This window comes from Notothenia rossii (assembly GCF_949606895.1).
Source record: "Notothenia rossii genome assembly, chromosome: 7".
NCBI lineage: Eukaryota > Metazoa > Chordata > Actinopteri > Perciformes > Nototheniidae > Notothenia > Notothenia rossii.
Window position 1 is genome coordinate 14,486,168 of NC_136905.1, and position 15,615 is coordinate 14,501,782.

General features: G+C 39.3%; 1 protein-coding gene across 2 annotated transcripts in view; it reads right to left on the reverse strand.

Moving 5' to 3' along the window:
• The window catches only part of LOC307045698 (cytokine receptor common subunit beta-like), a 33,460-nt gene extending 20,378 nt beyond the window's left edge, over positions 1–13,082 (reverse strand). The window contains exons 1-13 of one of the 2 annotated variants that reach the window (XM_079691564.1): positions 13,061–13,082; positions 12,723–12,816; positions 11,821–11,947; positions 11,542–11,714; positions 11,135–11,286; positions 10,863–11,031; positions 10,299–10,425; positions 10,023–10,192; positions 9,616–9,767; positions 9,344–9,512; positions 8,987–9,083; positions 8,769–8,853; positions 6,931–7,907 (exon numbers count right to left, since the gene is read on the reverse strand). In XM_079691564.1, coding sequence (XP_079547690.1) covers positions 7,425–7,907; positions 8,769–8,853; positions 8,987–9,083; positions 9,344–9,512; positions 9,616–9,767; positions 10,023–10,192; positions 10,299–10,425; positions 10,863–11,031; positions 11,135–11,286; positions 11,542–11,714; positions 11,821–11,947; positions 12,723–12,792 — 1,974 coding nt within the window. In that variant the 5' untranslated portion in view covers positions 12,793–12,816; positions 13,061–13,082 and the 3' untranslated portion in view covers positions 6,931–7,424. Of the gene's footprint in view, positions 1–6,930; positions 7,908–8,768; positions 8,854–8,986; positions 9,084–9,343; positions 9,513–9,615; positions 9,768–10,022; positions 10,193–10,298; positions 10,426–10,862; positions 11,032–11,134; positions 11,287–11,541; positions 11,715–11,820; positions 11,948–12,722; positions 12,817–13,060 lie in introns of those variants that run through there. The other variant, XM_079691565.1, reaches the window with a different exon arrangement.
• Between the last annotated feature and the right edge of the window lie 2,533 nt (positions 13,083–15,615).

Consider the following 15,615-nt stretch of genomic DNA (forward strand, 5'->3'; position numbering starts at 1 on the left):
ACAGGTGCGAAAGCTCTCTCCAGAGCTACTGGAAGCCCAATCTCGGGGACCGGAGAAAGTGGAGCAATATTCTCGCCTCCGCTTCGCATCGGGCCGAACCACGCCCCTTAGCTCTGATATAATGAGCATATACCATGGCCTGTCGTGAGCTATTGCTTAAATATATAATATTCAACAGTAATATTAACAATAAACATATTTATATTCATATATATAAACATCAATATTTGTTACATCCGTGCTCTCATCCAGCTGTAGAGCGAAATATTCACTAGCTCTCACTTGCTCCAAAAGCTGAGCAGATACTCAGTTTCACTCTCAGTAGCGGCAGCTCGATTGTGATTGGGGTGGTCGTATGATTTAAAATATATATATATACTGTATATGAATAATTATAAAATATTAAAAGATTGACATCAAAGGACACATAGATTGATAGATATGCAGTTATGAATAAAATCAACAAAAACAATTTTAACTTTAAAAAAAACCAAAATATTCCCCTTTCCCCCAAACTTTCCGTGACCCCCCTGGCGGCCCCCCGGGGGGTCGGGGCCCCCACTTTGAAAAACACTGGATTAGTAGACTAAAGGCTTTTGGAATCCAAAGTACAACATATAATAAGTACCCTGTATCAAGATTGATCCAAGACAAGTGAAATTTGACCTTTTTAGAGAGATTTTTTACACAAAAAACATGTTACCAAATAAGGAGTGAGAGTGACGCTTGGCCAAAACCGGAAGCTGCATACACTCTGTTGGCTACCATTAGCAATAGCAGCTAACTTTTTTTCTCCGATTTTTACATAAAAATTGAATTATAGATTATAAACAATTGCTTCAAAGCCACAGATACATTATTAACCTATGGATTAACCGATTCAGCCACGTTTTTTCTCGTTTTAATGCCATTGAACACGTCTTTTGATCAGATTGACAGCTACGGTGAGACGATCTCCCGTAAAAGCTCCGTAAAGGTACGTGTTGTGATGTCTGTGTTTGCTTCCCCTGTCGCAAGTTTGGATCGCTCAGTGACAGAGGTGGGAGTAAATCCTACATGTGCAAGTCAAGAGCAAGTCTCAAGTCTTGACCTACAAGTATCAAGCAAGTCCCAAGTCACTGTGGTGAGAGTCAAGCAAGTCAAGTCAAGTCATTGCTCAGGTCAAGCAAGTCAAGTCAAGTCATACGAAATTCTGATGAAAAAGCCCAGTTTCCGCATTTAAATCAGTTAAAAGACAGTGGTTATGAAAATGGATTCAACCCACACTATGATCTTCATTACATAGACAGTTAATAATTTGAAATCTAATTTAGACCGATGACAATCATATTAGATTCATATTAACCTCAGAACTTGTCTATCCCACATGTTCCACTGAGGTCCAACATCTCGTTTCAGGGGGCCTGTGGAACTGCCAGTCAGCTGTTCCTAAGGCTGACTTCATCTCTGGTTACGCTTCCCTGCAGTCTCTGGATTTCCTTGCTCTCACGGAGACCTGGATCACTCCATCCAACACATCCACCCCAGCAGCTCTCTCCACAGCATATTCCTTCTCCCATACACCCAGATCCACTGGCAGAGGAGGTGGCACTGGTCTTCTGCTCTCTCCCAAATTGAGCTTTTCCCTCGTCAAGCTACCTAACTTCACTCCTTCCACCTTTGAATTCCATGCCGTCACAGTAACCCATCCTATACAATTAACCATTGTTGTTCTCTACCGTCCACCAGGCGCCTTGGGGGACTTCTTGGAGGAAATAGATAATCTCCTCTCACACATCCCTGAAACTGGCCCTCCAGCTGTACTTCTCGGAGACTTCAACCTCCAGACAGGGAAGATATCTGAACTAACATCTCTGTTAACCACCTTTGCTTTCTCACTGTCTCCATCCCCACCAACTCATAACGCTGGCAATGTCCTTGATCTCATATTCTCAAGGAACTGCACTACTTCTAACCTCTCTGTAAACCCGCTCCACACATCCGATCACTTCTTCATTTCATTCTCTCTACCCCTTTCCAAACATAAGAAACTAATCTCTTCTAATTCTGCACCTGTCCACCGTAACCTTCGTTCCCTCTACCCCTTTGCCTCATTGGTGTTCTCAGCCCTCCCTTCCTCTGATTCGTTCCAACTCCTGCCTCCAAACTCCGCTGCAGAAACTCTCCTCTCTACTCTCTCATCCTCTCTGGACTCTCTCTGTCCTCTCACATCTCGGCAGGCTCGTCAGTCCCCTCCTGCTCCCTGGCTAAATGACGCACTGCGTGCTAATAGAACCATCCTTCAGGCAGCAGAGCGGAAACGGTGGAAATCCAAACACCATGACGACCTCCTAACCTATCAGGCTCTCCTCTCCTCTTTCTCTGCTTCTATCTGTCAGGCAAAAAGCACTTTCTTTCAAGATAAGATCCAATCTTCCTATTCCAATCCCCAAAAACTATTTTCTATCTTCTCCACCCTCTTGGACCCCCCCAAAGCCCCTTCCCCCTCCTCCCTTCTGTCAAGCGACTTTGTTAACCACTTTGAAAAAAAGGTTGATGATATTCGCTCTTCTTTTTCTGACTCACCTTTACTCACCGCTGGGTCACTAGACCCTCCTTTCACCCACACACTGACCTCCTTCTCCCCTCTCTCTCCAAGTGAGGTTCTTACCCTCAATACCTCTGCCCGTCCTACCACCTGTTCTCTGGACCCTATCCCCTCAAACCTCCTTCAGACTATCGCTCCTGATATTCTACCGTTTCTCATCCATTTCATCAACACTTCTCTAACTTCTGGTCACTTTCCAAACAGTCTCAAGGAGGCAAGAGTAAACCCTCTCCTAAAGAAACCCACTCTCAACCCGTCTGATGTTATAAACTACAGGCCTGTCTCTCTCCTCCCGTTCCTCTCTAAAACACTTGAACGCGCTGTCTTTAAACAACTCTCCTGTTATCTCCATCAGAACAACCTTCTGGATCCGCACCAGTCTGGTTTCAAGGCAGGTCACTCAACAGAAACTGCTCTCCTTGCTGTCTCTGAGGAACTGCACACTGCTAAAGCAGCATCCCTCTCCTCTGTCATCATCCTTCTGGACCTGTCTGCTGCATTCGACACGGTGAACCATCAGATCCTCCTTCGCACTCTCCAAGAACTTGGAGTTTCAGGCACTGCACTTTCCCTCCTCACCTTATACCTCAAAGACCGCACCTACAGGGTAACTTGGAGAGGGTCCGAGTCCGAACCTTGTCAATTAACTATAGGGGTCCCTCAGGGCTCTGTTCTTGGTCCCCTCCTCTTCTCCTTGTACACAAACTCGCTCGGATCTGTCATTAGCCCGCATGGCTTTTCATACCACTTCTACGCTGACGACACCCAACTAATTCTGTCCTTTCCCCGCTCAGAGACCCAAGTCGTCGCATGCATCTCTGCTTGCCTAGCAGAGATCTCTCGGTGGATGTCTGCTCATCACCTCAACATCAACCTTGACAAGACTGAACTGCTTTTCCTTCCAGGAAAAGATTGTCCCACTCTTGACCTAACAATCAACATCGGCATATCTGTTGTTTCCCCGACTCAGACTGCAAGGAATCTTGGTGTGACCCTAGATAACAAACTGTCCTTCACTCCAAACATTGCTGCTACAACCCGCTGCTGCAGATACACACTTTACAACATCAGGAGGATAGGTCCCCAGCTGACCCAGAAATAAGCGCAGGTTCTGGTCCAGGCTCTCGTCATCTCAAGCCTAGACTACTGCAACTCCCTCCTGGCTGGTCTACCTGCATGTGCCATCCGACCTCTGCAGCTCATCCAGAATGCAGCGGCTCGTCTGGTCTTCAACCTTCCAAAATTCTCCCACACCACGCCGCTCCTCCGCTCCCTTCACTGGCTTCTGGTAACTGCTAGAATCCACTTCAAGACACTGGTACTTGCGTACCATGCTGCGAATGGATCTGGCCCTTCCTACATCCAGGACATGGTTAAACCGTACACCCCAGCACGTGCGCTCCGCTCTGCATCGGCCAAACAGCTCACTGCACCCACAGTGCGAGGGGGACCAAAGTTCCCATCAGCAAAAACACGTGGGTTTGCTATCCTGGCTCCAAAATGGTGGCATGAGCTCCTCATTGAAATCAGGACAGCAGCTAGCTTGCACATCTTCTGGCGCAGACTGAAAACTCATCTCTTTCGACTCCACTTTGAGCGATTGAATTACTAACAAAGCACTTATATACTAATAAAGGGCTGGCTTATCTAAAGCCAGTTGAGTAGCACTTGAAATCTATGAAACCTGATGTACTTATATGATTCTGTTTTCTTCAAGGTTGTATCTTCCCGGTCGAATGTACTTATTGTAAGTCGCTTTGGATAAAAGCGTCAGCTAAATAAAATGTAATAATGTAAGAACTGTAGACAATATATAGCTAGGACTCAAAAAGTCTGTTCAAAAAGGCAGAATTCCAGGTAAGAAAATCGTATATGGCATTTGCCATTACACATATTTAATTTAAATTTCTGTTAACACTAGAACCGCCAACAGCGTCAGCACCCAAATAGATATCATTTTCAAACCATTTAATTTGTTCCTCTTCATAATTTCCTTATAAACTAAGCAGGACGATTTAAAACTCACTTAATTGGGTTAATTTAGAAATGGCTTCAGTTTATCATCATAACAGATCAAAAAGTTCAGATTCATTTTACAATAAATCAAGGAATGATGCACTTCTACAAACAAAAACAACATAATTAAAACATTTAAACAAACTACTAAAAGTAAATAAACTACATTATTCAAAAGTTTCCAGAAACTTCTGATAATAACACAGGGGAAATAAACGAGGCATCTCTTTTCCTCTTTCTCTCTCCTGACAGCCCGTCAAGTATCAGGGTTAGTCAAAATGAATCCCTTGGCGGTTCTAGTGTTCATTTACCCCGTTTTGTCTTCTCTTTGCTTAATCGATTTGAAACCAAGTCTAACGTAGCTTAAACTTAACGTTAGCTTTCTAGCTAACACAACACAGTCACGTAGCCTACCTTTCTCTGTGTTTTTTTTTTGTAGTGACGAATGAAGTTGGATGTTGTGGTGGTCCTGTCACTGATCTTTATGCTGCAGACCCTGCATACCCCTGTTCTCTTCTTATTAGCGTCATCGACAAAATAATCCTTGAATCCAAACTTAACTATTTTTGGAGTAAAGCTAGCCGCTGCCATGTTAACTGACACTCCTGCCGTCTAGTGGGTTGCCAGTAGGGGTGGGCGGATCGATCCCAAAATATCGATACTTCCGATATTACGTTACATTTCAAAATATCGATACTAGAGCCAATAGGATCGATACTTTTATACTTTTTTTCCCGTCTCCTCTACTCGTCAATTTCTTCAAAAAACTATGTGCAGACGAACACAAGTATATGCTCTTTTCTTCTCTCTCAACTGCTGTCCTCCGCTTCTCGAGGCCCGCGCACGCGCAGCGCGCTCCCTGCCTGAACGCCGATTATCAAGCTGACTGACAGCAGCCGGCAGGACAGCAGCAGCTGGCAGGACAGCAGCAGCAAGCGACTCGCGAGTGCAACACACACACGCGCATGATGGCTGAGAGAAAGAGGAGCGTTGTGTGTGGAACAATTTCACAACTGGCAATTAAAACTTAGCGAACTGTGATGTGTGCAAGAAGACAGTTCGCTACTCTGGACACTTTGTATTGTTATTTTTCATGTTTGCGCTTTAAATTTGCAAAAGTAAAACGTTTATTTGTCTATAAAAACTGTCCGGTCTGTATTCATGAAAATTAATTCAGATTTAGTCTACCTATGATGATTTCAGATCAAAAATCATGTCATGCAGCTCTCCCCTATATGAAAGTACATAAGACGCTTTTCATTTAAAAAAGTATCGGTATCGATATCTGTATCGGCGATACTGGCCCTGAAACACTTGGTATCGGATCGAATCCAGATTTTGTGGTATCGCCCACCCCTAGTTGCCAGGTTTGCGCGCATGGCGTTATAATCACGTTTTTCGAAAAAACTAAACGTAATATCCCAATACAAAAACAAATGCAAATATTTAATTTTAAACAGTCAAGTCCTTTCAAGTCATCTGTCTCAAGCTTAAGTCAAGTCTCAAGTCATGAATACCAAGTCAAAGTCAAGTCAATTATTTTATCAATGTTAGTCAAGCAAGTCTCAAGTCAAAAAATATGCGACTCGAGTCTGACTCGAGTCAAGTCATGTGACTCGAGTCCCCACCTCTGCTCAGTGATGATACTATACCTATATAATCTGTGGAGTCTCAGCTTTAATCGGATATATTGTATGTGCAGTTACGATAAGTAATGAGGGTATCTTTATCTTGAGTTTTGTGCCAAAGTCAGTTTGCATTTTTTCGCTCATGGGTCATTTAGACACTTCTTATGAGACTTGTGTTTTGTTTTGGTAAAAATGGTTCATATCTTCAGTTAGCTGAGATTCTTCCCGTTAATCTGGTGCTACACATTAATAGTTTCATAAATGTTAAGAAGCCCTGAGACACAGTCTCGAAAAAAAACGTTGGGGGGCCCCCTGTGGGGGGGTTCCAGGGCTTAACAGGTTGGCTTTCCCGTGGTGTAAACAAGTGTAAACGCTACAGAAGTGTCTTTAGTTAACGTTGAATTAGCAACACAACACTAACAGGTTTGCTTCCTGTGTCGTGTACTTCTTCGGCACATCGCAGTCATAAACAATATTGGTATTAATTGATAATTGAATCATTGTTTAAAATAAGGGTGCAACTTCCCATGTGTCTTGCATCACATGCTCCAAACAATCAACATAATAACTCAGAAGTTAAGGTCACCCTCCAGCAATCATCAAAAAGACATGATACAAGCACCTCCAGAAATACTGATAGACTGATTGAAATGATTATTTATTGAGCTCCTTGGGAAACTACGGTTTCTCCGTGAGCATTATATCGTCAAAACAGTTCATACTGTCAAAATAAATGTGTAGTTTATTCTCATCGTTTATCTTCTTTAATAAGTGAAGATAAAGTAAAATCACAGGCAAAAAAAAACATTTTGCTATTTTGTTTTTGTTTAAAGTCAGCTGTTCAAACCACGCTCATTCAGGTCATTACATGCGGTCAGTGTTGCTAATGTGTGAAGTTTAACAAATGTAAGTAAGCCAAAGCAGAGGGAGTGTATACAGCAATACAATCCAACTGGTTCATCTATGATGCAGGAAATTCAAACCACAAAACACACACATACTTGCAAAATAAAAAGTGCTATCTGGGACATGTCAAACATGTGTATGCGGGCACACAAGCATCAAGACTGATTTCTTTTCCTGCAATGCAATATAAAGCCATTATAGTCAGACACATTTGGATGAACCAACTGACAGGAGCATTTTGTATTTTTAACTCTCATCTTCTTGCAGGGAATCAACAATTTGCTGCTTCATCTGGATACTAAAACAGGAGCAAAGCCTTCTGCTGTTTTGTTGAGAATGCAGTAATCATTACAGTAACACGGTGGTGGGATGTCCTCCACAGGACTGTTTGGTAAACTGCACTCTGGGCTCTGGGTCGGATCCTCACAGCCAGAGTCTGCACAGCTGATGTTTAGGAAATCTTCAGGTGGAGAGGAGGCAACTTCTTTCTCTCCAACGCCGAACCCCCACACAGAGGAAGGAAGCTGGGTGTAAGACGTGTCTCCTGGATAGATCATAGTTAAAGGAGGGGAAGCCTCATGCACACCGGGCAAACCAACATAGGAGCTATGACCCTGAGTGAAGGTCAGATGGACTGTAGGGTTGTGGTAGTCCACGTTTTCTTCTGGCTCCTTTGTAATGGGTTTCGGCGCAACAATCACATCATCGGTTGTCAAGATCTCCTCAGTTTTGTATGCTAACACGTACTTGCCTTTAGGTGAAAGCCATTCCTAAAAAATCAGAAGCACGGAGATACATTAGGCGTGATAAAGTCATTTTCACACATGTAGTAAACGTACAGTTAATGTTAAAATGAATCAAAATTATATCTTCATAATTAATACATTGGATCAATTGAGTTGATATTTTTTAGCCATATTGCAATGTTGTCTGTTGGTCAGTAAACCACTAAAATATCTGATATTTGGTTCACATATTCATGGTGGACTAAAGGTAATCCCTAATGATCCCCTGACTTTTCATCCAGATCAACATGGGTGTATATTGAAAGACGAAGAAAATCAAAGGCATTCATTTGACATTGTGTTTAGTGTTAGCAAGTAAACACAAAAAACTAAGATGATCACGGTGAATAGTGATACTGCTAATCATCGGCATGTTAGCATTTTCATTCTGAGCAGAGAAGTGTAACACTGTAATGCATTTAACAGAAAGCACTGCAGTGTCTAAGTACAGCCTCACAGAGACACTAACTTCCATATGGTGTTTTTAAAGATAAAATACCTTACAGATTATTACACAAACTCTTTTAGTAAACCTTGTGGGAATTCTCTGTGACTTTTTCCGTGTAAATTTCCTTAACTAACACAGCAGTTGAGTAAAAAGGAAATTGCAAAATGTATAATTTATGTTTTGTTATTTCCTTAGTAATTTGCATCATTTTGTTTCCAAGTATTTCTTACCATTGTATTGCAAGGTATTTCCACTGTGGTAAAGTTGAAATTGAATTAAATGTCAAGTTAACAACAGACCTCTGGATTACATGTCTTACCTAAAGTAGAGACTGTCCTTAAAACTTTCCTTAAATAAGACACTAATACAAGAATATGGACATTGCATTAGCACCTCACCTGGAGATTGCCTCCGTGTTGTTGAAATAAAGGTTGAAAGAAAGGCGCTGGGGATGGTGTGTGCGACAATGTCTTTATCTTCATTCTGTCACACAAATCCAATAAGATTAGATTGAGTACGTTCCATCTAATTGCAACCACTATGCAGAGCACATTTAGGCCATTATGATGATCTTGAACTTTCCTTTCACCAACATTTGAAAGTGAAGAGGCATTACCTTGCAGTGGGACTGTAGAGTAAAAACAGCATGACTCCAACAGCCACACACAGCGGGACCAAAGATTTGATCAAAATGACTAATGTGTTATCTTGTTCTGAGAAAGTGTTTTGAAATAATACAGAATTAGTAAGTCATACTACAGAGATGACTAAGTCTATAAGGGGGCTGGTGAATATTTTGCATTATTCTACAAAGCTATTGATACGGATCTTTGAGACTCAGACTCAAGTTATTCATACAATATACACATAGCGCAATACAGCTAAAAGCAGACTTAACATGTACAATATATCTGAATATCAGTGACAGTCAGTGCTGCAAAACCTTTGTGATACTGAAAGAGTGTCATGTCACCTTCTTCTGCTTCAATTTTCCAGCATGTCGATGGACTCCATTTACTCCAAATTCCATCATATTCATCATAATTAGTTTGAGATCTCACTTTAATGCAATATGTAGCATCTGGTTTAAGTTCAGACCTTGGAATCGGTTCATACATCTTTTGTGAAGTAGCTTTAAGGGTCTGGGGAAGGGTTAAAACAATAAAACAAATGAATCATTTTTAGATATATCACACAGTATAGCAAAACATGTTGTCAAAGTATTATTTATGATACTGGTCTTACCTTGCTCTCAGTGCTTTGAGATCTTTGAAGTAAGAGTTCAAAGTCAAGGAGAGTATTGAGGTACAGGTGATCTTCGTACCCACTTATCCAGGTTATGTTGAAAGTCTCTGGTGTTTCTTGGACCTCAGGTTTATCCGGTGGTGTCAGCTGAACTGATTACAAACACATTTATAAAAACATAAACCATGTGAATCCTTCCAATATATACAACCAATTTTGTAAAACAGCTATTTCCTATTATTTGATGTTGGTATCTCTCCCTAATATAAGTAATGTACTGTAAAATATCCTAGTTTCTTGATGTTCTGTAATGTTCGAATATCACGCAGGCATGTTTGAAAAAAGACATCAACACACATATGGGTCACTCTAGCATCAGTTATAAGTTACAATAAACTCATACTTACTGTTATCTGATGGATGAAAGTCCTGTGTTACAGCATGACAACCAGATTCATGACAAAGATCTATGTCATAAAAATAATCACCGCCTATATATAAGCCTTCCGTTATTTTACAGACACAACTGTAAGTATGATTTCTCTTCACAAGTGGACAGTGGTAAGTCGGCCTAGAACTTCAAAAACAACAAAAGACCAGTAATGGATGAGTTTGGCACAACAATATTTGCAGTAAAAAGAAGGTAACATTTATCCATATAATCCTGTAATAAGTGCAATTACCCCCAAGTGTCAGTGTCAGTGAATGTCAGGTTGTAGCTGGTGTTTGTCTGTCCCACAGGAATACCAGTGATGTTGACGACACAAGTAACTGTGTCCCAATAGGCAGTCACACATGAGTATCCATCAACTATGAAAGTGGGAAAAAAAAAGATTTAATCGCCATGTACATTTTGACACATTTTATGTTATTAAAAAAAAGTGATTGAATTTACACAACTTTGTGCTGTCACACAACTGTGCTGTCACACACATGTGCAACAGAGCAACATAAAACATTGACTTACACAAACCCTTTACTTAAAAAATGTTTATGACATGGTTTTTTATCCGTTGGATTTTTCTTTTACCCATTCGTTTTTTGCTTATATGATTATTTTAAGGGTATGAACTTTATTATTATCTGTTCTGTTATTTGTAGGACAGAATTCAAAACAAACCTTTTTCTACAATATATACACATAGCACAATACAGATAAGAGCAGACTTAACATGTACAATATATCTGAATATCAGTGAAAGTCAGTGCTGCAAAACCTTTGGGATACTGAAAGAGTGTCATGTCACCTTCTTCTGCTTCAGTTTTCCAGCATGTCGATGGACTCCATTTACTCCAAATTCCATCATATTCATCATAATTAGTTTTAGATCTCACTTTAATGCAATATGTAGCATCTGGTTTAAGTTCAGACCTTGGAATCGGTTCATACATCTTTTGTGAAGTAGCTTTAAGGGTCTGGGGAAGGGTTAAAACAATAAAACAAATGAATCATTTTTAGATATATCATACAGTATAGCAAAACATGTTGTCAAAGTATTATTTATGATACTGGTCTTACCTTGCTCTCAGTGCTTTGGGACCTTTGAAGTAAGAGTTCAAAGTCAAGGACAGTTTTGAGGTACATGTGATCTTCGTACCCACTTATCCAGGTGATGTTGAAAGTCTCTGGTGTTTCTTGGACCTCAGGTTTATCCGGTGGTGTCAGCTGAACTGATTACAAACACATTTATAAAAACATAAACCATGTGAATCCTTCCAATATATACAACCCATTTTGTAACACAGCTATTTCCTATTATTTGATGTTGGTATCTCTCCCTAATATAAGTAATGTACTGTAAAATATCCTAGTTTCTTGATGTTCTGTAATGTTCGAATATCACGCAGGCATGTTTGAAAAAAGACATCAACACACATATGGGTCACTCTAGCATCAGTTATAAGTTACAGTAAACTCATACTTACTGTTATCTGATGGATGAAAGTCCTGTGTTACAGCATGACAGCCAGATTCATGACAAAGATGTATGTCATAATAATAATAATCACTGCCTATATATAAGCCTTCCGTTATTTTACAGACACAACTGTAAGTATGATTTCTCTTCACAAGTGGACAGTGGTAAGTCGGCCTAGAACTTCAAAAACAACAAAAGACCAGTAATGGATGAGTTTGGCACGACAATAATTGCAGTAAAAAGATGGTAACATTTATCCATATAATCCTGCAATAAGTGCAATTACCCCCAAGTGTCAGTGTCAGTGAATGTCAGGTTGTAGCTGGTGTTTGTCTGTCCCACAGGAATACCAGTGATGTTGACGATACAAGTAACTGTGTCCCAATAGGCAGTCACACATGAGTATCCATCAACTATGAAAGTGGGAAGAAAAAAGATTTAATCACCATGTACATTTTGACACATTTTATGTTATTAAAAAAAAAGTGATTAAAGTTACACAACTTTGTGCTGTCACACAAATGAGTGCTGTCACACAACTGTGCTGTCACACACATGTGCAACAGAGCAACATAAAACATTGACTTACACAAACCCTTTACTTTAAAAAATGTTTATGACATGGTTTTTTATCCGTTGGATTTTTCTTTTACCCATTCGTTTTTTGCTTATATGATTATTTTATGGATATGAACTTTGTTATTATCTGTTCTGTTATTTGTAGGACAGAATTAAAAAGAAAAATGTTCTACAAAATAAAAGTATCCGCAATCCATATCGGATCATTCGTATTATTTTGGTGTAGTTATTTTACATGACACGATCAGAATATGTTCAGAGGGTAAATGCCACGGAGATCTAAAATATGATAACTACTCACTGCTTTTTGAACTATCATCATCCAAAAATGTCGGAGCCTCTAACCTTTAGTAGGGTATCTCAATGAATAAACTTGTCAACCCAGCTGTCACTTATGAAGATCACTACTTGAGTAAATTTACTTCCCATCATTGACGCAACAAAAACACATCACATCACTTAATCATAGATGACAGCCAGATAATATAATGATGAAATCATTTCTAAAGTTTGACATTTCCCTCAAATCCCCTAATTTGCCATACGCTCTCTTATTAAATCATTTCCCACAATAGAAAACATCTATGTGATCAGACATGTGAGCGGTACCTATGATGCAGCTGGTCACTGTCAGGATGCTGGAGATCCAACACAGGAACAGGAGCTTCAGACACTTCATGTCTCCATTGATGAAAGTATCACACTGTGGATATGAATTTAACATTTCTTATTATAGTGTCTTTTTTGAATGTATTATCAGTATCATTAAAACAAATCATGTATCATTCCAGTACACCAACATTAGCAGTAATATATCTCTCTGTATATACATTAAATACAACCCATTTACAAAAGAATATACCTCAAGTTTAGATTTTTTGAAAAAGACAAGAAATGTAACATTTGCCATGTGCTCTATGATGTAGTGAATGGAAAAGTGCTTTTACCTCGGGGGTGTCCTGACGTGTTGATGTCTCAGATGATGAATGAGTGGTGGAACTGAGGTTCACCTTATCACCGGTAGCATCACAGGAAGTCAAACCATTTTTACGTCACAGCTTTTTTTCATCTTCTACCTTTTTGGTGTGGTTATGGGCACATGCTCTTGCTTTTGATCATAATGCGAGTGAAACATTTATTTGCAGCATTGCCACCTTTTACTAACATTATTTTAAATGGTTGTCCTTTTGTGTCACTTCTTTGTAATAATGTTTTTGTTGTACTGGATTTTATATTGTAATTTCAGATTTTTCAAGCCCAAAAAAACAGACTTCCTTTGCCTATTTCTCAATTTGATGTTTTGATGAAGGTGGGAAAGAGTGGTAACTAAATTGTGTACTGCACAAAATATAACTCATATAATACTCAACAAACCAGTCAGTGATTCCAACTAATTTTGTGAGAGCATCTTTATTCAAACCTCCATTAATTCCTTAATCTGTCACCTACATATACTGACAAAACACACAGTACGAAGAAGAAAGGAAAAATACAAAAATAATAACTAAAAATAAAAAAACAACTCATTATTATATTTATTCTTTATTGAGTGAGTGATTGATTACTTTAAAGAAATAGAAAACTCGAAGAATTTATGGGAAAACAATAGCTTCCGCTGCAATAACAACTGGACCAATATTATGTAACGTCCACACGGTTCCGTTGCGTGCTTCAACGGAGACGCTTCCCATTCATTTGAATGGGGTGAACTGCATTGTGGTTCCGTCGCATCGCTTTGCCTCCGTTGCTCGCTTCAAAATTAGAGAAAAGTTCAACTTTTCAAGTGTCGATGGAAGCACCAGTCTATCAAATCATATGCCAGTACAAGCGCTAGCCAATCAAACCACGTGCTTGTGTGTCCGGGGCGGGAGACACCGGCGCCAGACACGCCCACCGGCAAGCTTCAACGCAACGGAACCGTGTGGACGTACCGTTACTGTGAAAAATAATATATATGTGGACGGTAATCAAACACTTTATAAAACATATCAACATCATGCAATGTACAAACCTTATGTACATGAACACATATACTTATAGGCTACATGTAGTACACTTAACTTGGTAGTTTAATTGTTCTCCATGTGAAACTCTCTTGTGGTGCACCCCAAGGGTTGTTTATGGGCCCCATTACTTTCTAAAGCTACATGCTTTCCATTGGTCACATAATAAGCCATTAATATATTGATTCCTTTGCACAGGAACATATCTCTCAATGTCGACCCAAATGATTTAAGATATTGATTGGATATATTTTTCTCCAGTTTAATAGGGCTGAGATGTAATATAATTACAGCTGTTCAAACTAAAGTCACATTCTTTGCATATTAATTTCAGATCTAACCACTAAAATGTAGCTGCATTTCAACCTTATTTTTACATCAGTACCTAATCATTTAATGTTGAAGTGTTTTGCCTATTGTGTATGTTTGACCTTCACTGTGAATGATTAGTTATTAGAGTTTTAGACATTAATTCACCACAACATCAGAATCTGGAGTATGACAAATAAAACAAAAAGAGGGATCTATACGCGTTCACATCTAAGAATCTGTACATAAACACTTCTTATCTTTTCCTAAACCTGTCGAGGTAATATAAACCCAAATTGTTTTCTTACCTCTGACAATTGATTGTTGATATTTGCCTTGTCCGCATTTCCCCGTTTTTAAATACTCTTGTCAATATTTATATAGATTTTACTGATGAAAAAACAATATTCATTGCACCAGAAGGTAATTAAAAGTATAGACAATTGCAGGCAGAGTGTTGTAGGGTATGTATGTATGTATGTATGTATGTATGTATGTATGTATGTATGTATGTATGTATGTATGTATGTATGTATGTATGTATGTAAGTCGCTTTGGATAAAATCGTCTAACAAGTGACATGTAATGTAATGTAATGTAGGGTGACAAACTTGTATTTCAACAACAATCAACACAGAGAGACAATAAGCTGTCAGGGAAACTCTGGACTTGGAAAGTAAATGAGGAACAGTTCCCCCTCCCACTACAACAACAACCATAAGGGAGATTTTCAGTAGGAAAAATAATTTTACACTGTTAGAAACATGTTTATCAGAACCAAAAGCGCAACACTCTTAAATATACCTACAGTATGTTATGTCGTACCAACGACAGTGCCTATAATAAATAGTAATCTTTCCTGAGTTGAATTACGAAAATACTCCACCATACTGTACGTGAAGGAACTATATACATCTGAAACATGACATTTGGTAATAAAAACAACAACAAATAGGCAAATATTCTCTTCATAGCTTAACGTTCAAGAATAGATGTTTTTTACAGATAATGAACACTTGCTACAAGTTTGCTTTTTTTACTGATGTTGCAAAATAACAGGACGGATGGTTACAGTGGTTAGTGAGAAAATGCACGTACGAGAAAAACAGACATAATCTGACATCTTGATAAGGCCACTTTCATGCGTGTGAATGAAGCATGCAAGACAATGAGAAAATGAAGCTCCTTTA